Genomic DNA, 26,465 nt, shown 5'->3' on the forward strand with positions numbered 1-26,465 from the left:
TTATTTTATTTATTTATATGTGGTGCCAAGGATCAAACGCAGTGCCTCACACATGCTAGGCAAGCGCTTGTCCACTGAGCCACAACCCCAGCCCCACATAACATCTTTTGTAAAAATGACATGATATTTAATGTATTCTTCTAGCAATTTTTTTTCTTTTTCTCTACAATATGTCCTGAAATTCCTTCTCTGTCAGTATTTGCAAATATACCTCATTCTCTGTAAATCTACATCAAATTCCAGAAGAAAGGATTTTAGCCATCTTTGGCTAAAGATGAGACAAGACTGGATGCTCTTTGCCAGAATTTAATGAATAAATTAGTTCTTTTTATAAGACAATGAGATGAAAGTGTTGAAGTTGAAGAGACAAAAATCAGGGGCTGGGGTTGTGGCTCAGTAGTAGAGAGCTTGTCTGGCACATGTGAGGCACTGGGTTTAATCCTCAGTACCACATAAAAATAAATAAAATAAAGGTATTGTGTCCATTTACAACTAAAAAAAATTTTTAAAAAGAGATTAAAAATCATCTGGAGAGCTTCTCAACAAAGACTCATTTTCTACTTTTTTTTTTTTTTTTTTTTTTTTTAAAGCAGTGCTGGGGATTTGAACCCAGGGCCTCGTGCTTGTGAGGCAAACACTCTATACCAACTGAGCTATATCCCCAACCCCTCATTTTCTATTCTTGACGGTATAAAGTTATCATTAGATATTAACTGCTTTAGCTCTAGTCCTCCACCTCTCCTTCCTCACCTTCCTCCTTCCCTCCCACCCTCCCTCTCTCTTTCTTTCCTTCCTTGAGTCTGAGCTTTAGAGAACCCCCTCCTTTTGAGGGGAGCAGACAAAAAGCATTGAGGCAACCTGGAAGCTAGTTATTTACAAGGGAAGCAGCACTCCCTTTTGAGATCCTCAGCAGGCTGAGAGGCACAGGCTACCTCTGTGTTAGAACCATGCCAAACAATCAGACATGAATAAGTTATTCAAACAGAGAGCAAGAGATGCATTTTATATAAAGTGTCTTTTGAGACTAAAGAACTTAGGAAAAAGAACTAAGGCCATGTGCTACCATGATCTAGGAATGCCAGTGGTATTTTTGACATTTTTTTCAAGCTGTCAATTCCCTGGTGACCAGAGAATTGTTCCATGGGAAAATGAAAAGAATTTCAGTTTGCAAAGGAGAATTGTCCAGTCACTTCTAGGATTGAATGAACAAATCATCCTTTATTTTTCCAGTTCCCTCTGGCTGGACCATTTCAGTTATTTCTACTTTTTGTTACTCCAAAATAATAAAAGCTTACATCCTAGATGTAAGTTCACGGATATTCTTTTTTAAAAATGTTTGTAGTTGTCGATAGATCTTTATTTTGTTTATTTATATTTGGTACTGAGAATTGAACCCAGTGCCCCACACATGCTAGGCAAGTGCTTTACCACTGAGCTACACCCCCAGCTCAAGTATATTCTTCACATGGATCGATTTCCTTCTCAATTGCCATTCACACACCTACCATCAGGGTAGGAGAGTGCCCCTTGAGAACATGCTTGGCAATACTTGATACTTTACACCTGTAACATTTTCTTTAGGGGGGGGGTACTGGGGATTGAATTTAGGGCGTTTTACCACTGAGCCACATATCCAACCTTTTTAAATTTTTATTTTGAGAAAGGGCCATCTTGCTAAATTGGTTAGGGCCTCAATAAATTTTGCCTAGGCTGGCCTCAAACTTACTGTCCTCTGCCTTAGCCTCCCAAGTAAGTGGGATTACAGGTGTGAGCCACGGCACCCAGCTCCTTATTGTGATTTTTCTGTAAGACTTTCTTTGTATGACATCCTATCCTACCCAACTCATGAAACAATTCTTCTCATGAAATATTTTCTTCTGAAAACTTTAATTTTTGCCTTTTAACTGTGGGTTTAATCTATCTGAAGTTTACGTGCATGATGATGCAAACTAGGGATGTAGTTTTTATTTTCCCCATAGAAAACCTTGGTGTTTGTTTTAAATTACCTCTGAGAATTAAGTGTATGTGGTTACTCTTTTTCTGATTTCCTGTTAGGTTGCTTGTCTTTTGCTTGCTGGTTTGCAGGATCTCTCTATATTTTGCCTTTATGAGTTGGACAGATATTTCAGTGGTCTTCCCAACTTGATTCTTACAGGGACTGTTGGACTTTTGCTAAAGCAGCTGTTCATTCAGCCCTTATTTTAGTGGTGCCAGTGCCTTGCGTGTGGTCCAACTTGGCACAGAGTAAATTTGAGTACACTCCTGGTGAAACAGAGGGTGCTGGTTCTGCCCTGTTAAGGCCTCGGTTTCGTCTGAAGCAGGGTGTTGGGAAGACTGTCATTTTCCTTGGCACACTGTGTCCCTCGAGTGACCACTGACACGTCTCCCCACACCCCAGGCTGACTCCAGGCCTGTACGACTTGGGCCGCACTGTCCTGTGCCTGGACTTCATGGTCTTCACGCTGCGCCTGTTGCACATCTTCACGGTGAACAAACAGCTGGGCCCCAAGATCGTCATCGTGAGCAAGATGGTGAGGGCAGCGCCACGGAGGGACGTGGCCTGGTGGGCGTGGCCGGATGAAAAGGGGTGGGGCCAGGGGAGGGCCAGGGAGGGCGAGACCCGGGCTTCAGAAGGAAGGTCGGGCTTTGGGGAGGGGGCGTGGCCTGAAGGGTGGGGCGGAGTCAGGAGAGGGAAGGACGGGGCCCGACTCGGTGGTACCACTTCTGCCCGCAGATGAAGGACGTGTTCTTCTTCCTCTTCTTCCTCGGCGTGTGGCTGGTCGCCTACGGCGTGGCCACGGAGGGGCTCCTGAGGCCCCGGGACCGTGACCTCCCGAATATCCTGCGCCGCGTCTTCTACCGACCCTACCTGCAGATCTTCGGGCAGATACCCCAGGAGGACATGGACGGTAGGGTCTCTGTCCCCCTCGCTCCGGGTCTTCCCCGCGCTGCCCCGGGCCTCCGCCCACCTTCCCTTCCCGAGCGCCGGCCTCTTCCTGTCCCCCTGGCCCATCCGCGTCCCCGTTCACAGTGGCCCTCATGGAGCACATCAACTGCACGTCGGAGCAGGGCGCCTGGGCGCGCCCGCCCGGCATCCAGGCCGGCTCCTGCGTCTCGCTCTATGCCAACTGGCTGGTGGTGCTGCTCCTCATCATCTTCCTGCTCGTGGCCAACATCCTGCTGCTCAATTTGCTCATCGCCATGTTCAGGTGAGGCCCCTTGCTCCCTGACCCGACCTCACCCAGCTGACTCTTGACCCTGTCTTGATTCATGATTCGCTAATTAGTTTTATAATCCGCCTCAAATCTGATGCTGCCTTGTCTCTAAACCCAGCCAGACTCTGTCCCCGACGTGACTTTGGACTCTCACCTTGAGCCTGGGGTGAATTTTTAAAATTGTGGTTAAACATACATAAAATTACATTTTTACCATTTGTAAGTGTACAATTCAGTGATAGTAATTACATTCACAGTGTTCTACAGTCATCACCACTATCCAAAATATTTTCGTCATCCAAGCAGAAAGTGTGGGTTTCCCCATCCTCCTAGCCTTGGTAACCTCAAATGAATTTTTGGATGGACTGACCTATTCTGAGTGTTTCATATAAGTGGAATTATACAGTATCTATCCTGTTGTTCTGGCTCATTTCTCTTCACATAATGTTTTCCAGGTGTAACTTGGAAACATGCTGTAGCATGCATCAAACTTTCTTCCTTTTCATGGCTGAAGAGTATTCCCTTGTACACACATGCACATTTTGTTTACCTATTCATCTGTGATGGAAACTTGTGTTGTTTCCATCTTTTGGCTATTGTGAATGATGCTCCAACAAACACTGGCATGCAGCTATCAGTTTGAGTCCTTGTTTTTGTTTCTTTTGTGTGTATATCTAGAGTTGGAATTGCTGGATCACACTGTAATTCTGTTCAGCCACTTTCCATAGTAGTGGCACCATTTCACATTCCTACTAGCAGCTATGAGGCTTCTAATTTTTTTATATCCTTGTCGACACTTGTTATTTTCTTTTTTAAAAACTATAGTTGTCCTAGTGGTTGTAAAGGGATGTGATCTTGACTTTCATTTCCTTAATGGTCGCTGCATCTTTCCACATCTTTGTTGGCCATTTGTACATCTTTGGGAAAAAAGTATATTCACATCATTTGCCCATTTTTATTTTTTCAAAAATTTTTTTAGTTGTTGGTGGACCTTTACTTTATTTTCTTATTTATATGTGGTGCTGAGAATCGAACCCAATGCCTCACACATGCCAGGCAAGCACTCTACCACTGAGCCACAGCCCTGGCCCCATTTGCCCATCTTTAAATTGGTTGCCTTCTGTTGTTGCGTTGTAGCCGGTCTTCATACATTCTAGATATTAAAGTTATTTCCTATTTATGAGTTGCAAACAATTTCTCCCATTCTGTAGTCTTTTCATTTTCCTGATAATATCTTATGATACACAAAATCTGCTAATTTTGATGAACTCTAATTTATCAGATTTTTTTTGCTGTTGTTGTTGCTTGTAGTTTTGGTATCATATCTATTGCCAAGTTCAAAGTCAGCAAGGTTTACTTCTGTGTTTTCTTATAAGAGTTTTATGGTTTTAGCCCTTATATTTAAGGTGTTGGTCCATTTTGAGTCAATTTTTGTGTTTGGTGTGAGGTAAGGGCCCAACTTCACACTTTGTGCGTGTGGAAATCTATTCATCCCAGGGCAATTTGTTGAAGAGACTGTTCTTCCCCATTGACTAGACTTAGCATCCTTGTTAAAAATCAGTCAGCCATTATATTTGTTTCCTTGGGCAGTTGTAATAAAATAACCAGACCCAGGTATCTTTTTTTTTTATTTTATTGAGAGAGGAATCATAAATTTCTTTATTTGGAAAATTTTCATAATTTTTTATTTGTTCTAATTGGTTATGCATGACAGTAGAATGCATTTTCACACATTGTACGCAAATGGAGCATAAATTCTCATTACTCTGGCTGCACATGGTGCTGAGTCATACCAGTAGTGTAATCATACATGTATATAGGGTCTACCATCCTTCCCCTCCTCACCATCCCAACCCCCCCTCACTCTCCTCCACATAATTCAAAGTGCCTTCATTCTTCCCCAACCCCCTGAACCCCCTGCCACTATAGACCAGAGAAAACATTTGGCCTTTGTTTTTCTTGGGATTGGCTTATTTCACTTAGCATAATCTTCTTGAGTTCCATCCATTTACCTACAAATGCCATAATTTCATTCTTTTTTGAGGCCAAGTAATATTCCACTGTGTATATGTACCACAATTTCTTTTATCCATTCATCCGTTGAAGGGCACCTAGGTTTGTTCCATAGTTTTGCTACTGTGAATCGAGCAGCTATAAACATTGTTGTGGCTGTGCTGCTGTAGTATGCTGGTTTTAAGTCCTTTGTGTATAAACTGAAGAGTGGGGGGCTGGGGAGATAGCTCAGTTGGTAGAGTGCTTGCCTTGCAAGCACAAGGCCCTGGGTTCGATCCCCAGCACCGCAAAAAAAAAAAAAAAAAAAAAAAAAAAAAAAAAAAGACCTATAAACTGAAGAGTGGGATAGCTGGGTCAAATGGTGGTTCCATTCCAAGTTTACTTAGGAATCTCCACACTGCTTTCCAAAGTGGTTGCACCAGTTTGCAGTCCCACCAGCAATGTATGAGTGTACCTGTTTCCCCACATCCTCACTGACACTTATTATTGCTTGTATTCTTGATAATTGCCATTCTGACTGGAGTGAGATGAAATCTTAGTTTTGATTTGCATTTCTCTAATTGCTAGAGATGTTGAACATTTTTTCATATATTATTTGATTGATTATATTTCTTCTGTGAAGTGTCTGTTCCATTCCTTAGCCCATTTATTGATTGGATTATTTGGTTTTTTGGTTATGTTTTTTGAGTTCTTTATATATCCTGGAGATTAGTGCTTATCTGAGGTGCATGTGGTAAAGATTTTCTCCTATTTCTAGGCTCTCTCTTCACACTGTTGTTTCCTTTGCTGAGAAGAAGCTTTTTAGTTTGAATCCATACATTTATTGATTCTTAATTTTACTTCTTGTGCTTGAGGAATCTTGTTAAGGAAGTCAGATCCTAAGCTGACATGATGAAGATTTGGGCCCAAGTTTTCTTCTATTAGGCACAGGATCTTTATTTTAGTGCCTGTCTTTAATCCACTTTGAGTTGATTTTTGTGCAGCATGAGAGATAGAGGTTTACTTTCATTTTGTTACATATGGATTTCCAGTTTTCCCAGCACCATTTGTTGAATAGTCTATCTTTTCTCCAGTGAATGTTTTTGGCACCTTTGTCTAGTATGAGATAACCATATTTATGTGGGTTTATCTCTGTGTCTTCTATTCTGTACCACTGGTAAACATGTCTGTTTTGGTACCAATACCATGCTGTTTTTATTACTATCATTCTGTGGTATAGTTTAAGGTCTGGTATTGTGATACCTCCTTCTTCACTCTTCTTGCTAAGGATTGCTTTGGCTATTCTGGGTCTCTTATTTTTCCAAATTAATTTCATGATTGCTTTTTCTAATTCTATGAAGAATGTCATTGGGATTTTACTACTAATTGCATTAACTCTCTAGAACACTTTTGGTAGCATGGTCATTTTGACAATATTAATTCTGCCTATCCAAGAGTATGGGAGATCTTTCCATCCTCTAAGGTCTCCTTCAATTTCTTTCTTTAGTGTTCAGTAGTTTTCATCATAGAAGTCTTTCACCTCTTTTGTTAGATTGCTTCCCAAGTATTTTATTTTTTTGAGGCTATTGTGAATGGGATAGTTTTCCTAACTTCTCTTACAGTGGATTCATTACTGATGTACAGAAGTGCATTGGATTTATGGGTATTGATTTTATATTCTACTACTTTGCTGAATTCATTTGTGAGTTCCAGAAGTTTTCTGGTAGAATTTTTGGATCTTCTAAATATAGAATCATTTTGGTGGCAAATAGTGAGAGTTTGAGTTCTTCTTTTCCTATTTGTATCCCTTTAATTTCTTTCTTCTGTCTAATTGCTCTGGCTAGAGTTTCAAGGATGATGTTGAATAGAAGTGGTGAAAGAGGGCATCCCTGCCTTGTTCCAGTTTTTAGAGGAAATGCTTTCAATTTCATCCATTTAGAATGACGTTGGCCTTGGGCTTAGCATAGACAGCTTTTACAATGTTGAGTTAAAGACCTAGGTATCTTTAGATAATGGAAATTTATTGTCTCAGAGTTCTCGAAGCTAGGAGTCCAAAATAAGAAGGTGTGGGCAGAGTTGGCTCCTTCTGAGCACTGGGAGGAAGAGTCCATGCCACACCTCTCCCCTGGCTTTTGGTGGTTTGTTGGCTGTGTTTGGCTTGTAGATGCATCATTGAAACCTCTGCTTCATTTTCTCCATGAGTCTGTGTCCAGATTTCCCCATTTTATAATGACAATTGTATTAGATTAGGTATTACCTAATGACCTCATTGTAACTTGATCACCTCTGCAAAGACCCTATTTCTAAATAAAGTCATATTCTGAGGTAGTAGGGGTTAGGACTTAACCATATCTTTTTTAGAGAACTACATTCAACCTATAACAATCATTGATTTACGGGTTTACTTATGGACTTTTAGTCCCCTGATCTCTATGACTGTCTTTATGCCAATATCACACTCTTAGGATCACTGTAGCTTCCTGGCATATTTTGAAATTGAGAAGGTGAATATTCTGATTTTATTTTTTTGTAAGATTATTTTGTCTATCCAAATGAACTTGAGGATTGGATTTTTTTGGGTCTACAAAAAAGTTGGAATTTTCTTTCTTTCTTTTCTTTTTCTTTTTTTTTTTTTTTCAACCAGGGATTGAACTCAGGGACATTTGACCACTGAGCTACCTTCCCAGCCCCATTTTGTATTTTATTTAGAGACAGGGTCTCACTGAGTTGCTTAGTGCCTTGCTTTTGCTGAGGCTGGCTTTGAACTCTCCATCCTCCTGCCTCAGCCTCCCAAGCTGCTGGGATTGCAGGTGTGCGCCATCTCACCAGCAAAAGTTGGAATTTGCATAGTGATTGCATTGAATCTGCAGATTGCTTTGGGTGGCACTGATGCGTTAGCAATATCAAGTATTCCTTCTCTTGAATGCAGGATGCCTTCCCAGTTTTTTAGGTCTCTTAAAATTTTTTTTCAGCAATATTTTGTGATTTTGGTATGCAGGTCTTTCACCTTTTAACTTTCTTGTTAGGTGTTTTATTTTTTTAGCTGCTATTATAAATGGAATTGCTTTCTTAATATTCATTTGAGATTATTCATTGCAGGTGTAATAAACATAACTGATTTTTGTGCATTCTTGTACCTTGAAACTTGACTTGATTCATTTATTAGCTCTAGGAGCTTTCTCAGGATTCTTGGATTTTCATCATGTGTCACTTAATAGAGGGGATATGTTCTGAGAAATGTGTTGTTAGGTGATTTCTCCATTGTGTGAGTGTCAAAGCGTGGCGTGTACTTACATAAACTAAATGGCTACAACGTCACAAGGTGATACAATTGCTTTAAATTTTTTTTTAAATGGTGTTGCTTAATCCCTTATATTGGCTTTGAATTTGAGTTTCTTCTGCAGCCTCCAGAGTAGGCTGGAATTTCAGGTGAGCATCACTATGCCTGACTGGAATTTTTTTTCTTTCTTTTTTGGTACTGGGGATTGAACCCAGAAGTGCTTAACCACTGAGCAACATCCCCAACTCTTTTAATTTTTTTTTTTTTTTATATTATGATAGGGTTTCACTAAATTGCTTAGAGCCTCACTAAATTACTGAGGCTGACTTTAAACCTGCAATTCTCCTGCCTCAGCCTCCTGAACCGCTGGAATTATGGGCATGGGCCACTGTGCCCAACAACAAATTTTGATTAGTAATTCAATCTCTTTACTTTTGAGATTTTCTGCTTCTTTTTGAGTCAGTTTAGGTAACTTGTATGTGTCTAGGAATTTGTACATTTCATTGAAATTTATATAATTTAACGTACATTCTCTTGCATTGCTTTTTTTTCTTCAACGTGGATAGTGCTGTTCACATTTTGTTTCTAATTTTAGTTACTTTTATCCAGGCTGACTTCTGAGTCCAGTTCCAGTCCTTTCTCCAACATCTACCCTAATTCATGATGTCTCCAACTTGACCTTTGACATCTGACCCTTCTAACTTGACTTTTCTAATCACATCTTGTAATAGTCGGACTTTATTGACCTTGACATCTTCCTGCTGCCTTGGATGTTGAACAGATATTGCCTGACATCTAATCTTGATCCCTTGTCCCTGACTGGACCATGACCACGGTAACCCTTAACCTCTGGCCTCTGCAGCTACACATTTGGCAAAGTACAGGGCAACAGCGACCTCTACTGGAAGGCGCAGCGATATAGCCTCATCCGGGAATTTCACTCTAGGCCTGCACTGGCCCCGCCCCTTATCGTCATCTCCCACGTGCGCCTCCTCATCAGCCGACTGTGCAGGCGTCGTGGGGCCAACTTGCCCTCGTCCCCAGTCCTCGAGCATTTCCGTGAGAACAGCACTTGTCTTACGGGGGCGGGATTTAGGGAAAGTTCAACATGGAAGGGGGGGGGAAATGCCTAGGATTTGTGGGCGTGGCTCAGGTGTGAGGGCGGGGCGTGCTCCAGGGACACCGAGGGGCGGGGTCTAGGGAACTGGCAAAGGGGCCGGGGGTGTGGGGCGTGGGGAGGGGCGTGTCCCCTTGCCTCATCCTTACTCCGCCCTCCAGGTGTCTACCTCTCCAAGGAAGCCGAGCGGAGGCTGCTGACGTGGGAGTCTGTGCACAAGGAAAATTTCCTTCTGGCACGAGCTCGGGACAAGCGGGATAGTGATTCCGAGCGTCTAAAGCGCACTTCACAGAAGTGAGGGTGGGGCCTGAGTGGGGCGGGGCTTCTAGCCTGGGGCGGGTCTCATATCTGGGTGGAGACAGGGCGGGGCCTGGAGCATGAGGGCGGGGTCTCTGGGTTTGGTTGCCACCCGCCCAAAGGCCTCCCTTCCTAGAGTGGACACAGCGTTGAAGCAGCTGGGACAGATCCGGGAGTATGAGCGACGTCTGAAAGGACTGGAGCAGGAGGTGAGGACCTGGGACCTAGCTGGGGGGCTGTGGCAGGGTTGGGGCACCGGAGCTCCCCTCTCCTATCTTGATCCTTTTCTGTTCCCCAGGTCCAACACTGTAGTCGTGTACTGGATTGGGTGGCCGAGGCCCTGAGCCGGTCTGCCTTGCTGCCACCAGGGGGGCCACCGCCCCCAACCCTGCCTGGGCCCAAAGGTTGGTGTGTAGGACCTGTCAGTGCATTTTTGGCCTCTGTTCCTGTACTTCTGCAGGGTGTGTATCACCTGCCCTTCTCTCTTCCCTCCAGATTGAGTGCTGCTGGCGGACTTCAGTGAATAGCCCCCACAGGGAGTTTTGCTCCTAGAGTGAGGCCCAGCTGGCCTCAACTTGTGCACCTAGCGGCCTTGTCTTTGAGGTGGGCCCCGTGCTCCTGAACTACACCTGGGCAGTTGTTGGGACCACCTTCTGGAGCGTCATCTATTCAAACCACAGCAGGCCAGGCTCCTCCCAGGACCAGTCCCCTTCTGGGAGGATAAAACTAGGACCAGACTTTTTGAGGGTCTGCCTCAGCAGGGGGAGGCTGGAGGGCCCCTGGAACTACAGGGACCACAGCCCCTATTCACAGCTTCCCCACACTGGGGAAATAAAGCCATTTGAGATGAGTAGTATGTGGATTTTTGACTTGGAGGAACTGGTGGGTGTCAAGACCTTTCTGAGGCGGTGCCTGGAACTAGGCTGGTGGGTGTGTGGTCCTCGGTAGATTTACTGCTGTGTTTCAAATACCCAAGAGTCTCTCCCTCTGTTAGCACCACTATTCTTGCCTGACTTAGGCCCAGCACCTTTTGTCTATGCTATTTTGATGGCCCTCACTGCAGAGGATGAGAACCCATCTGGGCCGCCCCTAGTTTCTACTTTCTAGTGGAAAAATAACTCAGTGATAATAAGTGAATTATATTCTCCGGAGGGGTGAGTGGGTGCTGTGTACATCTGCTTTGGCAATAGGCGAACAGATGATGCAAATTTGAGTAGATAAATGCATATGTGTCTTTAAAAAGTCTAATTAGTGGAAAATTGCAGGCCACGCATGCATGGGGTTGAGGCAAATATGCATCATTATACATGCAATTTTACTAAATGACCCAAAACAAACTAAACTGGTAATGACAAGGCTGAGGTGACAGCAATTATTAGTTAAATAGCAAGAAAGCCATCAACAACCAACATGCAAAAATCAAAACCAAAACATCCTTCCTCCAAATTGGAGGGAGTCCAACTCTCTGCCTCTTTGGGTACAGCGTAGCTTTGAAATGTTGCCAAGTGTTGCGTGACAATCAGACTTCTCTGGAAAATGCTGAATCAGTTCTCACCAACCCAAGTAGTAGTAATCATGGTAATGAGGATGGCGGGAGTAGCAGCAGCATCAGCAATGCTGGCTGACACAGTGCTGTCTGTGTCTGGCATCGAGAGCACTTCACGTGCACTAAACCAGAGAAGCCTCATGGTAACCACAGAAGGTGTCATCTTCACTTTGCACAGGAAACAGGTACATAAGGTAAGTGGCTCCCATGAAGTCACACAACTCAAACGTTCCTGAGTTGGACTAGAAACGTGGGCAACCTGGATCCAAAGCCTTTGTGATGCACTTTGTGTTTAGGAATGTCAAATGCTGCAAAGTCACTGGAATTCGGTCCTCGTGAGGTTTAAACTACTGTCTGAAGTTCAAATCCACCTTCGTCTACAAGGCTGTGTGACTCTGGGGCTGAGACTGCAAGCCACCCTCAATTTGCCACTGGGCTCCTACTAGGCTTTCCCCAAAGGGATACTGGAGAGGGAGAGAGAGAGGAGGTGGGCTGGCCCCTGAGGAGGAAGGGATTTGCTCTTTCCTATTAATTCTGGTTCCTGAATGTTGCCCCCCAACATTAGACTACATTAGTCACTTCCAGGTGTCAACTTCTATTTTTTGTCATTTCCAGTTTCTTTGTCTCCTTTGGCCACAGCAGCCCCAGCTGGCCAGCCCTTCTCTAGGTGGGTTTCTGCTCTACATGGCTGCCTGATTCTGCCTGCAGTCCTGGGGTAACTGTTCCTTTTCACTCCTTCCATAGTTTTCTGAGACCCGTTTAATTGATCTGAGACCCTTGTATTCATTTATCTTTGTTGGAATATCTATATAACAGAAAAACTCCTGGTCTCATGGGGATAACTCTGATACGAGTCATCAAAATGTAGACTCGCAACCTCTTGCACAAATTCCACACATAAACCAATTTGGAGACCAAAAGTCCCTAAATTGAAAAGGAGTCTGTTAAGATATTAAATACTTCTATAAGTTTATATTTTGAAAATAACTGTATTGGGGAAGGCACAAGCTCAGATTTTTCAGGAATTAGTAGAGTCTGAATTTGCTTTGAATTGACAATTCCATTTGGGCCCAAATGCCATTGTAACTTATAAAGTGAGGTATTATGGTGGGTCATCAGGTGATAAGTAAAATTTGGGCCCTAACAAAGGAACTGAACAGACACTTCACAGAAGTAGAAATAAAATTAGTCAACAAATATATGAAAAAATGTTCAATGTCTCTAGCAATTAGAGAAATGCAAATCAAAACTACACTGAAATTCCATCTCCACTCAGAATGACAGTCATCAAGAATAACAAGCAACAATGAATGTTGACGAGGATGTGGGGAAAAAGGCACACTCATACATTGCTGGTAGGACTGCAAATTGGTGCAACCACTATGGAAAGCAGTATGGAGATTCCTCTGAAAACTTGAAATGGAACCACCATTTGACCCATTCATTCCACTCAGTTTATACCCAAAGGACTTAAAATCAGCATACTACAGTGACACAGCCACATCAATGTTTATAGCAGCTCAATTCACAATAGATAAGCTATGGAACCAAACTAGATGCTCTTCAACAAATGAATGGATAAAGAATATATGGTACCTATACACAATGGAATATTACTCAGCCTTAAAGAAGAATGACATTAAGGCATTTGCAGGTAAATGAATGGAACTGGAAAATATACTAAGCAAAATAAACCAATCCCGAAGAACCAAAGGCCAAATGTTTTCTCTGATATGTGCATGCTAATTCACAATAAGAATAGAGGTATTTTGGACTAAACAGAGGGGAGGGAGAGGAGGGAGCCTGGGGGTAGGGATGGTAGTAGAATGAATCAGACATTATTACTCTATGTGCCTATGTGATTATATGACCTGTGTAACTACATCATGTACAACCAGATGAATGAGAAGTTATGCTCCATTTATGTATGATGGGTCAAAATGCATTCTACTGTGACTGGGCTTGTAGCTCAGTGGTAGAGCGCTTGCCTAGCTTGTGTGAGACACTGGTTTTGATTCTCAGTACCACATATAAATAAATGAATAAAATAAAGGTCCATCAACATCTAAAAATTATTTAAAAATAAATTCTACTGTCATGTATAACTAATTAGAGCAAATAAAAACATTTAAAAAATGTGGGCCCTCGTATTTGGGCCTAATGAGTTCCACAAATCCAAAACCCACCCCATAATTTTTTTTCTAGGTTTGCAATTAATTGTAGGACTACAGATTGGTGCAACCACTATAGAAAGCAGTATGGAGATTCCTGGAGGTATTCTTGGCAACTGGAAAAATCCCTCGTTTTTCTCTTTGCCTGTGGAGTGAGGGGTATTATGATACTAAGGATGAAGGGAAGCCCCTGGAACTTTCCTTCTCTACCAGCGAGAAATACACAGGAGTGATGATAGGTGTCACATCTTAATCCAGTCCAGTCAGGTGGTTGGTTTCCTTTCTTTTTTTTTCTTTCTTTTTTTTTTTTTTTTGCCTTTTGGCCGGGGGTTGGTACTGGGGATTGAGCCCATGGTGCTACATCCCCAGCCCTTTTTGTTTTTTTGTTTTGAGACAGGGTCTTGCTAAATTGCTGAGGCTGACCCTGAACTTGCAATGCTCCTGCATCAGCCTCTTTACTCACTGGCATTACAGGCAAGTGCCCTTGGTTCCCAGCTGTAGTTGCTTTCCTTCTCTTTTTTCTTTATAGCTTTATTGAAGTAAAATTGAAGTACAATAAAATGCACATGTTTGAAGTATGCAGTTTGATCAGTTTTGACATGTATGTAACCAATGCAATCAATATAAAAAGCATTACCATTATTTTTTTAAAATTTGAAATCATGCAGACTGCATGCATGTGTTTCTCGCATGATTTATTACATTAAAAACCAATCACCCTAGCCAGATGCAGTGGTGCACACCTGTGATCCCAGTGGCTTGGGAGGCTGAGGCAGGAGGATCAAGAGTTCAAAGCCAGCCTCAGCAAAAGCAAGACACTAAGCAACTCAGTGAGACCCTGTCTCTAAATAAAATACAAAATAGGGCTGGGGATGTGACTCAGTGGTCGAGTGCCCCTGCGTTCAATTCCCAATACCAAAAAAAAAAAAAAAAAAGCAAAGCAAAGAAAAAGAAAACAATCACCTTAAGTTATGTAGAACCCACTCCCAAGTGGCAACTACTTCAAAATTAAATGGCACACTTATAAATATCTCACAGGTCAAGGAAGAAAGAAAAAGAAAAGTAAAGAAAAAGTGCTTTGAAATAAGTGATAATAAAAGCTTAGAATGTCAGAGTCTCTGGGATGAAACAATACTCAGATGAACATTTATAATTTAAAGTACTTGTGAGAGATGCTGTATTGGTGAGAGTGAGTGCCCATCGCTCCTGAAGACCTGAAGAGAACTTGGCTGCCGAGAAGGACATTTTGAAGGTTTTGTTGGCTGGAAGAGGTGTCTCTGGAATTCCATCCCTAGATCTTTCTTCGGGATTTGAAGAAAACTAAATTAGGACCATGGGGACACAGAAGGTGACCCCATCTCTGATCTTTGCTATCTCTGTGGCTACAATCGGCTCTTTCCAGTTTGGCTACAACACTGGAGTCATCAATGCTCCTGAGACCATCATAAAAGACTTTCTCAACTACACTTTGGAAGAGAGGTTAGAAGACCTTCCCAGTACGACATTGCTCACAAGCCTTTGGTCCTTGTCTGTGGCCATCTTTTCTGTTGGTGGTATGATGGGCTCCTTTTCAGTTGGACTCTTTGTCAACCGCTTTGGCAGGTGTAATTCAATGCTTATTGTCAACCTGTTGGCCATTGCTGGTGGCTGCCTCATGGGGTTCTGCAAGATTGCTGAGTCAGTTGAGATGTTAATCCTGGGTCGCCTGATTATTGGCCTTTTCTGCGGACTCTGCACAGGTTTTGTGCCCATGTACATTGGAGAAGTGTCACCCACTGCTCTGCAGGGTGCCTTTGGCACTCTCAACCAGCTGGGGATCGTCATTGGGATTCTGGTGGCTCAGATCTTTGGTCTGGAATTTATCCTGGGCTCTGAAGAACGGTGGCCTGTGCTGTTGGGCTTAACAATCATTCCAGCTATCCTACAAAGTATAGCTCTTCCATTTTGCCCTGAAAGTCCTAGATTCTTGCTTATTAACAGAAAAGAAGAGGAGAATGCTAAGAGGATCCTCCAACGGTTGTGGGGCACACAGGATGTGAACCAAGATATTCTGGAGATGAAAGAAGAGAGTGTTAGAATGTCACAAGAAAAGCAAGTCTCTGTGCTGCAGCTCTTTAGATCATCCAGCTACCAACAGCCCATCCTCATTTCCATCGTGCTCCAGCTCTCGCAGCAGCTCTCTGGGATCAATGCTGTGTTCTACTACTCAACAGGAGTCTTCAAGGACGCAGGTGTTGAGGAGCCAATATATGCCACCATTGGAGCGGGTGTGGTTAACATTATTTTCACTGTAGTTTCTCTGTTTCTGGTGGAAAGGGCAGGAAGAAGGACTTTACATATGATAGGCCTTGGAGGGATGGCTGTGTGTTCCATCATGATGACTATTTCTTTGTTATTGAAGGATGAGTATGATTCGATAAGCTTTGTCTGTATCACAGCTATCTTAGTCTATGTGGCCTTCTTTGAGATTGGACCAGGCCCCATTCCGTGGTTTATTGTGGCTGAACTCTTTGAACAAGGACCACGCCCAGCTGCCATGGCAGTGGCTGGTTGTTCTAACTGGACCTCCAACTTTTTAGTTGGACTGCTCTTTTCCTCAGCTGCAGTCTATTTGGGAGCCTATGTTTTTCTTGTGTTTGCCACTTTCCTCATTATGTTCCTGATCTTCACCTTCTTCAAAGTCCCTGAGACCCGAGGCAGGACTTTTGAGGATATCACATGGGCCTTTGAAGGGCAGGTTAATGAGTCCAGTAGATCTGGGAAAGGCTCCGTGGTGGAGATGAACAGCATCCCACCTATTAAAGAGAACACCACCAATGTCTAGTCAGACCTCCTTCCACCTCCCTCCCAACATAGAAAGCAACCGCTCCCTGAATAGGGAGAGAAACTTCATCAGGATGAACCCAGGACTGCTTCCGAATGCTGCTACTTGATTCCCTACTCATCCCACACACTCCTGAACACTCAGATGAACCCAGTGCTGGGGTTAGTCAGATCTTCAATGCTTTTTAAATTCTTCATTTCTTGGACATTCTCTCCTGTTTAGGAGAGACCAAGTGAAACTACCTTCATTTCAGGAGGGATTGGCTGCTGGCATATGACAACTTGCCAGCTCTTCTTCCCTTAGGTTCTGAGAATTGCCTCACTGGGGCACATAGGGGTGCAGTTCCCCCAACGTCAGACTTGTCAGGAAGCAGTTATACATAGTGTGGAGGGTTGTGGGGAATTTAACAAGAGCACCTTCCTCATTTTCATACAGCTCTGCACAGCAAAGTAACTTGAGTTTTATTTATCTTCTGGTTTTATTGCATAAATATTTATTTTTTTAAGTATAAAGTAATTTTACCAAATAATGAAAACATAAGGAAATAAAGGTTAGAGGGAGGTGTTTAAAGAGAGGTTACAGGGCAAAGAAGATTTGATATTAGAGAGGTTAAGGTACAAGAAGGAAGAATGGAGGAAGAAATGTTTGTTGGTGGAGGGTATGTGATATGGTGCCTGAAGTCTGCATGTTGTATAATGACAATGTGTTTCAGATGGAAACAGTTTAATTTCTCAGAAGAGTCATGTGCCTATATAAAAAAAGCTACTGGTTTCCTTTGGGACTTTTCTTTAAGATTGTAGTTTATAGTATTACTTGAAATCTAATGGTTACTAAGATGGGTGTTATAGTTAATGGCGGTTGATGCATTTTAATTTTGGATGGAGTCCAGAGAAGGGAGGGGTATTTGCAGAAAGCTTTCTTCCCTTCCCAACCACTTCCTTAATCCAAACAATTCCTTCTCCTGATAGTGGACTCATGTTTTAAGTAACTCCATTACCTATCTGGTGGCAGAGCCCTCCAAATGAAAAACCTAAAAAAATTGGTTCCTGCTGAATTGGTTCAGTATTTCTCCATTTTGTTAAGATTTTATATGTTTTAACTTTTTTTAAAGGGATTCAAAGGAAAATGTTTATAGCTAACTTGGAATTTGTAACCTCAGCTCTGGGAAAGGGTTTTTTTTTTTTTTTTTTTTGAAACGATTATTATCTAGTTTCAGTATGTTGTTGCTCTAAGGTCATGGCATGCCTGTCTGTGTCTGTTACATGTCAAATTACCCTTATTACCATGTTACCCTGATACTATATCAGGTACCCTTTGGGGACTTGAATCTTTCTGATAGACACATTTGAAATAGTACGAGTAAATGTACAGTGTAGCCCACACTTGAGAATATGAATGTATGTGCACTGTCACTTTGCTCTGGTTGAAAGTAGTTTATTGTTTGTTCCTATAGCCTTCTTTGAATACATTGTATTAAAACTCATCCCTATGTACATAGGTAACACTGCCTCAGCTGGGTGGAACTTTAGATTCAAGTTCATCTGGCTACCTTTCCCTATTGGAGTTGGGGAGAACTTCTATATCTTGAGATTCAGGATGTAGGGCTCAGCCTCACTACACATGGGAGGGACAATGGGAATAGGAAAGAGTGTAAGATCAGGGCATTTGACTCTTGGGGACGTTGGATATGGGGACTTGATTCTAACTGGAGTATTTCAGAGGGTTATACATGGTGAGATTTACTCCTGCCCCATACAGGTCCTGGACACCTCCACAACCATCTCCTAATTCCCCAGTGCATTTCTAAAGTGGAGATTGACCCTGAGGACATACCCTCTCTTCCCTTTTTCATACGTTGCTTGATCCCCCCCTTGTCCCATTTTGGTGCTTACACGTCAGATCCTTTAGCCAAACCCCTGCATATAACAGTATTTTATTCCCCAGTTCTCATCAGTCCCTCTGGTCATTGAACCTTTGGATGCAAACTCACATGACTATGGAATAGCCCTTTGTCGGAAAAGGGGACTTCTCAGACTTCTGGCTCCTCTGTGAGTTAGCAGTTATGCAGGGTAGAACTTTTCCCACTTTTCAGTGACCAGATTGTGAATATTTCCATATGGATTTTCTATTCATGTTATTGTGGTTCTTTGTTTTGAAATAAAAATTCTGAATTGTAAAAAAAAAAAAAAAAAAAAAAAAAAAAAAGTACTTGTAACAGAATAAGCAAGATTAATCTTCAAATTATTTTCAATTAGGTAATAGGAAGAAAAATAAGAGTAGGAGCAGACATATATGAAATAGAGAAGAAATGATACGGCTAAAAGTTGATAAAATCAAACAAATCTAATCAAGAAAAAAGCAAGAATACAACAAAAATTAATATCAGTGGAAAGAGAGCTACCAAAATAACTAAAGATACTAAAAGTATATCAAGGTAATAATATGATTTCCTGTCAACATGTGATAGCTTATATAACATGGTCTGTACTAGAGAAGGATCCATGTGCTGCTGAGAAAGTGTATTCAGTCATTGATGGATGAAATATTCTATATGTCTATAAAGTCTAAGTGATCACTTGTATTTTTTACTTCTCTAGCTTCTTTAGTTTTTGGAGGAGCTATCCAGTAATGACAGTGCTAAAGTCACCCAGTATTATTGTGTTGTGGTCTATTTGATTCTTGAAACTGAGAAGGGTTGGTTTGATATAAGTAGATGCTCCACTGTTTGAGGCATAAATATCTACAATTGTTATGTCTTGTTGATGTGTATTCCTGTAAGCAGTAGGAAATGTCCTTCTTTGTCCTTTCTGATTAGCTTTGGCTTGAAACCCACTTTATGTGATATGAGGATGGAAACCCCTGTTTGTTTACACGATCCGTAAGTGATGTGTTCTTTCCCATCCTTTCACATCCAGTCTGTGGATGTCTTTGCCTATGAGGTGAGTCCCTTGGAGAAAGCAGATTGTTGGGTCTTGTTTTTTTAAATCCAATCTGCCATCTATGTCTTTTGATTGATGCTTTTAGGCCATTAAGGTTCAAGGTTATTATTTAAATAGGATTTGTATTCCTGGTCATTTTGGTTTATTTCTAGTTTTTAATTTGAATTAGTTTCTCCTTTTGTTGACTATTGCTTTAGTGTAGTTCCTCCCTTTGCTGGTTTTCATGTGGTTTTTAAAATTTCATCTTCGTGGAATATTTTGTTGAGAATATTCCGTAGTGCAGGCTTTCTAGTTGTGAATTCTTTTAACTCTTGTTTACCATGGAAGATTTTTATTCATCTTCAAATCTGAAGCTTAATTTTGCTGGACATAGGATTCTTGGTTGGCATCTGTTTTCTTTTAGAGCTTGGTATATATTATTCCAGGACCAGCTTTGAGGGGCTGGGTTGAGAAGTCAGTGGAGGTTGGAATTGGTTTCCCCTTACGTGTAATCTGATATTTTTCTCTTGCAGTCTTTGCAATTCTTTGCTTATTCTGTATGCTAGGGATTTTCATTATAATGTGCCTTGGTGTGGGTCTGTTGTAATTTTGTACATTTGGGGTCCTGAAGCCCCTTGCATTTGATTTTTCATTTCATTATTTAGATTTGGGACATTTTCTGGTATTATTTCATTGGAAAGATTGTGTATTCCTTTGTATCTCTGTGCCTTCATCTATCCTGATAAATCTTAAATTTGTTTTTTTCGTGTAATCCCATAATTCTTGGAGTTTCTGTTCATGGTTTCTTACCATCTCTCTGTGGTCAACTCTGTTTTCAAGATTATATGTTTTGTCATCATTGCCTGAGGTTCTGTCTTCCAAGTGGTCTAGTCTGTTGGTAATGCTTTCTATTGAATTTTTAATTTGGTTTATTATTTCCTTCCTTTTGAGGATTTCTGCTTGACTTTTTTCAGGATCTCTGCCTCTTTATTGAAGTGATCTTTGTGTTTTTTCTCTGATTTCTTTTCTTATACCATCCTTTACTTCACAGATCAGTTTAACTATGTACATTCTAAACTACTTCTCTGACATTTCTTCCACTGTGGTGTCAATGTATTGTTATTGAAGTATCTTGGTTTCTTTAGGGTGATTTTTTCCCTTGCTTTTTCATGTTGTTTGTGTGTCTATCCATCTAACAGTATGGATCTGAGGCAGCAGAGTTTCTACCCTGTAGACTTGTAGTGTCCCTGAAGGTTTCCAGTACCTCACTGCTTAGGGGGAGACAAATAATAACAACAACCAATGCAAACAATATACAGCATTAAACCAAATAGTTCCTACTATGATGTCTACAATGCTAATTATTGCAATAAGCAGAAATGATATGATCAGTTATGCCTATAATAAAAACTGTACATTTGCAAAAGAGTTTACAATTTCAAATGGTGGACAGGGAGAGAACAGAAGTGTTATAGGATGTGATGATTATGAAGAGGAGAGAAGACAGAAGTAAAAGATTAAAGGAAGAGTAAAAGAGTACAATAGAGATTGGTTGTTAGCAGAAGAATCAATAAAACAGGAGAAAAAATATATAAAGATTTTTTTAAAATTAAAAATATTTTACAAAAAACTAATCCATGAAAAATGACTGGCTTCAAAAACTATAGAAGTGAGAAAAAAACCAATATGAAAATATATAAATGTCTGTGTACCATCAAGGTCACAATTAAATAGAGAAAAAGAATTTTTTAAAAAGGGAAAAGAATAGAAAAAAAAACTTGATGAAGTGTTAAAGAATTCTTTCTGTTGGAGTTCAAAATGTTCTCAGCTTCTCTTCTCAGCAGTGTTAGGTGGGGTCTCTAGAGAGCGATGCTCCGCCCTCTGCATCGCTGGAGTGAGAGAGGCAATTCTGAAGGCAGAATTCCTAGAGGGGGAGTTAGGCTTAGGTGGGCTCCAGGCTCTTTGCTGAATGCCATTTGGTCTGGAGAGTAACTCAGCACACCTCCAGGGACCAGTACTTGCTGCTCCTTGCTGGAAGACTGGACCCCAGAGATCTCCCTTGGGTTCCACTCATGTGGAGGAGAAGCCAATTCTTAGTCCCCTACATCACCTGCAGACCCCACAATTCCTGGTCTTGGTTTCAGTCTCCAATCTCTCCAAAACTGTCCCTTCCAAGTTCCGGCCGGTGCATCTCTCCCAGCTGGTCCTGCAAGCATTCAGATTGGAGGTGCAAGGGTGAAGTTGGGTGGGTTTCCATGACCAGTTGTCCCCTGTGTGACCCTCTCTCCATGTTTGATTTTCTCCTGGTCACTCAAGCACACTGTGTCATGCAGCGTGTGTTTACTGGGCTGTATTTCAGGCCAAACTCGGGTTTGCCAGGACTTGGCCCCTTCAGGTGCCAGTCCCCATGCAGCAGCTGCTAAGTGGTTCTTCCCTTTGTCCTCTGCAGCCACCTGGAGGGATGGTGGCTTCTTTCTCTGCACATGGATGTCATGCAGTGCATCTTTCAAGTCTGCCAGGCAAAGTCCTTAATCTCTGAACACTCCGTACCCAGACTACCTCATTCCTCCCCAAAAGCAGCTTCCTTTAATTCCCTTATCCCTGTACTGTGTTCACAGAGGGACCACTCTGGCTGGTGCTTCTGGCCCAGTCACAGCAGTGGCTGTACCTCTGGGGATATTTTCCTTATTTTATTATATCCAACCTCCTGTGTCCCTGGTCTACTTTGAATGTCCAGTTTTAAATTCCAGTAAAGTCCCGCACTTTTTGTTGTCGTCATTGTTGACCCACCTTGCAGAGAAGGTGCCTGTCTGCTTTCTTGGTTTCACACTATGGAGCAGCCAGGAACTTGACCTCCTCTATTCTGCCATCTTGAAAAACTCTCTGTAGTTTCTTTTCTGAGGTGGTTCATTTGGGATTTGAGCTGTAGCCCCCTTGCTTGGGTGTTCTTTTGAGCCATTCTTGTGACTTCATCTCCTCCAGCTGCACTTACACCTTTAACATTATCAGTCCCTCAGTCTTCAGTCCAAAAGCATATGCATTCTTGCCATCCTCCCGCCTCCTTGCCTCCATGATGATTTGCAGCCTCACTACCTACTTTCCTTTGTGTGTAAAATGCACCTCTTTTTCAAATGACTTGCTTGAGGGATTTGGGGCTCACATATTCTTCTGTTGATGTCCACCTGTGTTTCCTCACGTCCAAGATCTAGAGCACCTTGGTTGGGGGGAATCTTGCCAGATTCCAGGTTAGTGGACATCACAGCTGTCCCACCCTCTCACTGACCTTTCCAGAGTACCCTAAATGAGCAGACCATGGTTATGTTGCCCACTCTGTTACTAGAACTCAGTACTTGCTGGCCTTTTTTGTCACCATCACCCCACTAGGAGGGAACCATTGGTTTCACCTCCATAATGGTCCAGTTAAACTCCATCTTGCTTCTACAAGCACAGTACCTAGTAATTTTGTTTTGAGGTCACCATTGTCATGCAAAGGGGTCAGGATATGTAGCACTAGGGCTAAGGATACAGATGAAATCAATTCATTGAGGGAAGACATACAGGTGGAAAAGGATCAAGTACAAGCCATTTGGTGATCTATCTGAGAATCTTTGACTAACCCAAGATGACAAAGATTTTCTCCTGAGAGTTTTAGAGTTTTAGGCTTTACATTTAGGCCTACAATCTATTTTGAGTTAATTTTTCTTTATGAAGCAATATAGGGGTCAAGGTTCCTTCCTTCCTTCCTTCCTTCCTTCCTTCCTTCCTTCCTTCCTTCCTTCCTTCCTTCCTTCCTTCCTTCCTCCTTCTCCTCCTGCTCCTCTTCCTCCTCCTCTTCCCCCTCTCCCCTCTCCTTCTCCTTCTTTTTCTCTCTTTTCTTTTTCATAAAGATAGTCCAATTATTCTAGGACCAATGGCTGAAAAGATTATTTTTTTCTTCCATTGAATTATTGTGGCATCTTTGTCAAAAGGTAATTGTGTATGCCTGAGTTTATTTCTGTATACTCCATTCAGTGCAATACTTGTGTGTGTCTGTCTATCATTACCATACTGTTTTGATTGCTATAGCTTATGCCAAATCTTAAAATCAGGTAGAGTGTGTTCTCCAACTTTGTTCTTGTTTTTCAAAATTTTTTGCTTTTAGCTGTTCTACTTCTTTGATTTTTTTAGATAAATTTTGGAACCCTATTGTCATTTTTTCCAAAAACCTCATGGAACTTTGCTTGGAATTGGGTGAATCTACAAATCAATTTGGGGAGATTGGCAGCTTACTAGAATTGAATCTTCTGATTAAGGAACATTGTATATCTCAATTCAGTTAGGTCTCCTTTGACTTTTGTTATGAATGTTTCTGGTTTTCAGCATATAAATCTTGTGCATATTTTGTTAGATTTATCCCTATCCAATGTTATTGTACATGGTACTGATTGCAAATTTTTAATTCCTAATTTCCTATTGTTAGTATACAAAAATGCTGCTGATATTTTATATTGACCTTTTGTCCTATATTTTTTCTAAACTCAATTCTAGTATTATTTTTACATATTCTTTGGGCTTTTCTGTGTACATGATCGTGCTGTCTATAAATAGAGGCAATTTTTCTCTCGATTCTATTTTTTATTTTTGCAAAATATACAAAATATAGCATTTACTGCTTTGACACTTTTTTTTGAGGGCGGTACTGGGGATTGAACCCAGGGGCAATTAGCACTGAGCCACATCCAGTCCTTTTTATATTTTATTGAGACAGAGTTTCATTAAGTTGCTTACAGCCACACTAAGTTGCTGAGGCTGATCTCAAACTTGCAATCCACCTGCCTCAACCTCCAGTAATAGGAATTATAGGCATGCACCATTGCACCCAACCTTGCCTACTTGGACATTTCATCTAAATAGAATAAAAATATATGGCCTTAGCATCTTATTTCATTAGTATAATGTTTTCAAGATTTACACACATTTCAGAATGTATCAAAACTTCAGTCAGCTTTGTGACTGAATAATGCTCCATTGTGTCGATGTGCCAGTTTATCCATTCACCTGTTGATGGACTTTTGGGTGCTCATCTTTTGATTACTGTGATTAATGTTGTGAACATTTGGGTACAAGTTTTTGATTGAACACCTGTTTTCAGTGCTTTGGGTAGATACCTGGAAGTGGAATTACTGGATCAGATATGTGGCAAGTCTAGGTTTCACTTTTTTGAGGAACGTCCAAGCTTTCTTAACACAGACACTGGACCATTTTACATTCTCACTAGCAATATGTGAGGGTTCATATTTCTTTACATCCCTGCCAATCACTTGTTATTTTTAATTTTTTAAAAGAAAATCGTAGCTATCCCAGAAGGTATGAAATGGCATCTCAGTGTACCTTTTTTTGGTCCAGGGATTGAACCCAGGAGTGCTTAACCACTGAGCCAGATCCACAGCCCTTTATAAATTTCTTATTTAGAGACAGGGTCTCACTAGGTTGCTTAGGGTCTGAGGCTGGTTTTGAACTTGTGATCCTCTTGCCTCAGCCTCCCGAGCTGCTGAGATTGCAGACATGCACCTGTACAACCTCAGTGTACTTTTTGATTTTCCTTTCCCTAATGACTAGTGATTTTGAGCATAATTTCATTGTTTTTAGCCATTTGTGTATTGTCTTTGGAAAGAAAGACTTTTTGTGAATGACCTCCCCTGGTTATATGCACTGCCTGCCACCCAGTCTTGGCTAACTAAGGGCAGATGGGCCTGAACGAAGACATAACTGAAGGCCCTGTCATCCACATCAGCATTTTGAGGACTATCTGGGCTGTGGTTCAAGAAGACATTTTGTTGCATAGCTAGGCCGGCATGCTGGCTCTGCAGCCTCCAGCCCTTTTGGTTCTTGGAGACAACATCTCCCACCTGTAGCAATTTCACTAAAGCCACTCTAGCAAGTGTCCAGGCCAAGTCTGAGTAGGAGTCCTTCTTGCCAGAATCCTTCAGATGATTCTGGAACTCCTCATCCTCTCCAGACCCCACAGATGTCTGGAGAAGCCCCCATGGGACTTGGAAATCCAGAGGAACCAAGCAAATGTGCTGATGCTCATGCTGCCTGCTGAGCATGAGTAATAGGAAGTCTGCTGTCTCTGACTGGGGAGGCTGGCGACGTCCACGAGGCAGCAGTGGGTTAACCACTGAGTGGGGCATAGTAACACACCAGGCCTGGCAGCACCGGCAGAGAGGGTGCCATTATGACGAAGGCATGACTTCCTAGAATAGGAAGGAAAAGGACTCCGTGGACTTGGTCCCAGGATATGAGAAGACTTTGGGATCCAGCAGAGACTTTTGTCATCCAGAGGGTTGACCAGTAATGAAGGTCTTCACAGTCCTATCTTTAAATGGGACCCAAAGTAGGATTTTGGTTTTTTTTTTTTTTTTTTGGTTGTAAATATCATTGGTTTTTGGTCAAACCAATCCATGTTGATAGCTTTGGTGTTTGCAAATGCTAGTTTTAAAATAAAGGTGACAAATACTGATTGGACTCTTATAACACTGCTCAGGACCTATGTAAACTTGATTCTGGACAGCCAGGCGTGGTGGGAGGATCTCAAGTTAGAGGCCAACCTGGCCAATTCAGCAAGACCCTCTACCGCTGCCCTCTCCCCTTGCTCTTTGGCAATGCTTCCCAATCTTTTTTTTTGTTTTGTTTGCAGTGCTGGGGATCGAACCCAGGGCCTTGTGCATGCAAGCCAAGCACCCTACCGACTGAGCTATCTCCCCAGCCCAATGCTTCCCAATCTTGAAAGCAGTTTTGAGTCTGTGGTTGGCCGGCTCTGGCTCTTTGAGCCTGAGGTAAGACAGAACATCAAGGCTGAAGGAGGGTGTGGCAGAGGAAAGCTGTTCAGCTCCTGGCATCCAGGAAGGAGAGAGAGGGAGAGGAGGGGGAGGGAAGGGAAGGAAGATTGAAACAAACTGATCCAATTGGGCCTGGGCTGCTGCTCACTGTCCAGGCAGCTGGGGGGAGAATTGTCACCAAAAGGAGGCAGCTAGCCCCACGGGCCCGGTCAGAGGGCAGCATGGCTGTGAATGCTGAGACCAGGGTCTCTAAAGCTAAAATAAGTGGCTTTGGAAGTGAGGAC

At 42.0% G+C, this 26,465-nt stretch overlaps 2 protein-coding genes across 7 annotated transcripts in view; both read left to right on the forward strand.

Annotated features, from left to right (window-relative positions):
• Window positions 1–10,751, forward strand: part of TRPM4 (transient receptor potential cation channel subfamily M member 4) — a 35,114-nt gene extending 24,363 nt beyond the window's left edge. For 4 of the 6 annotated variants that reach the window (XM_079117143.1, XM_079117147.1, XM_079117146.1 and 1 more), the window contains 8 exons: window positions 2,399–2,531; window positions 2,735–2,909; window positions 3,032–3,209; window positions 9,350–9,546; window positions 9,766–9,898; window positions 10,038–10,110; window positions 10,200–10,313; window positions 10,489–10,751. In XM_079117143.1, coding sequence (XP_078973269.1) covers window positions 2,399–2,531; window positions 2,735–2,909; window positions 3,032–3,209; window positions 9,350–9,546; window positions 9,766–9,898; window positions 10,038–10,110; window positions 10,200–10,313; window positions 10,489–10,503 — 1,018 coding nt within the window. In that variant the 3' untranslated portion in view covers window positions 10,504–10,751. Of the gene's footprint in view, window positions 1–2,398; window positions 2,532–2,734; window positions 2,910–3,031; window positions 3,210–9,349; window positions 9,547–9,765; window positions 9,899–10,037; window positions 10,111–10,199; window positions 10,314–10,396 lie in introns of all 6 variants that reach the window. The other 2 variants (XM_079117145.1, XM_079117144.1) reach the window with 2 other exon arrangements.
• A 4,040-nt stretch (window positions 10,752–14,791) lies between these two features.
• Window positions 14,792–16,737, forward strand: LOC306648998 (solute carrier family 2, facilitated glucose transporter member 3-like). Its single transcript, XM_079119561.1, has one exon. The coding sequence runs from the start codon at window positions 14,952–14,954 to the stop codon at window positions 16,440–16,442; it is 1,491 nt and encodes a 496-aa protein (XP_078975687.1). The 5' UTR covers window positions 14,792–14,951; the 3' UTR covers window positions 16,443–16,737.
• The last annotated feature ends 9,728 nt before the right edge of the window (window positions 16,738–26,465 follow it).

Source organism: Sciurus vulgaris (genome assembly GCF_902686455.1).
Source record: "Sciurus vulgaris genome assembly, chromosome: 17".
NCBI classification, from domain to species: domain Eukaryota; kingdom Metazoa; phylum Chordata; class Mammalia; order Rodentia; family Sciuridae; genus Sciurus; species Sciurus vulgaris.

Bases quoted from the DNA above. Each gene is read 5' to 3' on its own strand.
- LOC306648998 (XM_079119561.1), top strand. From the start codon at position 14,952: ATGGGGACACAGAAGGTGACCCCATCTCTGATCTTTGCTATCTCTGTG.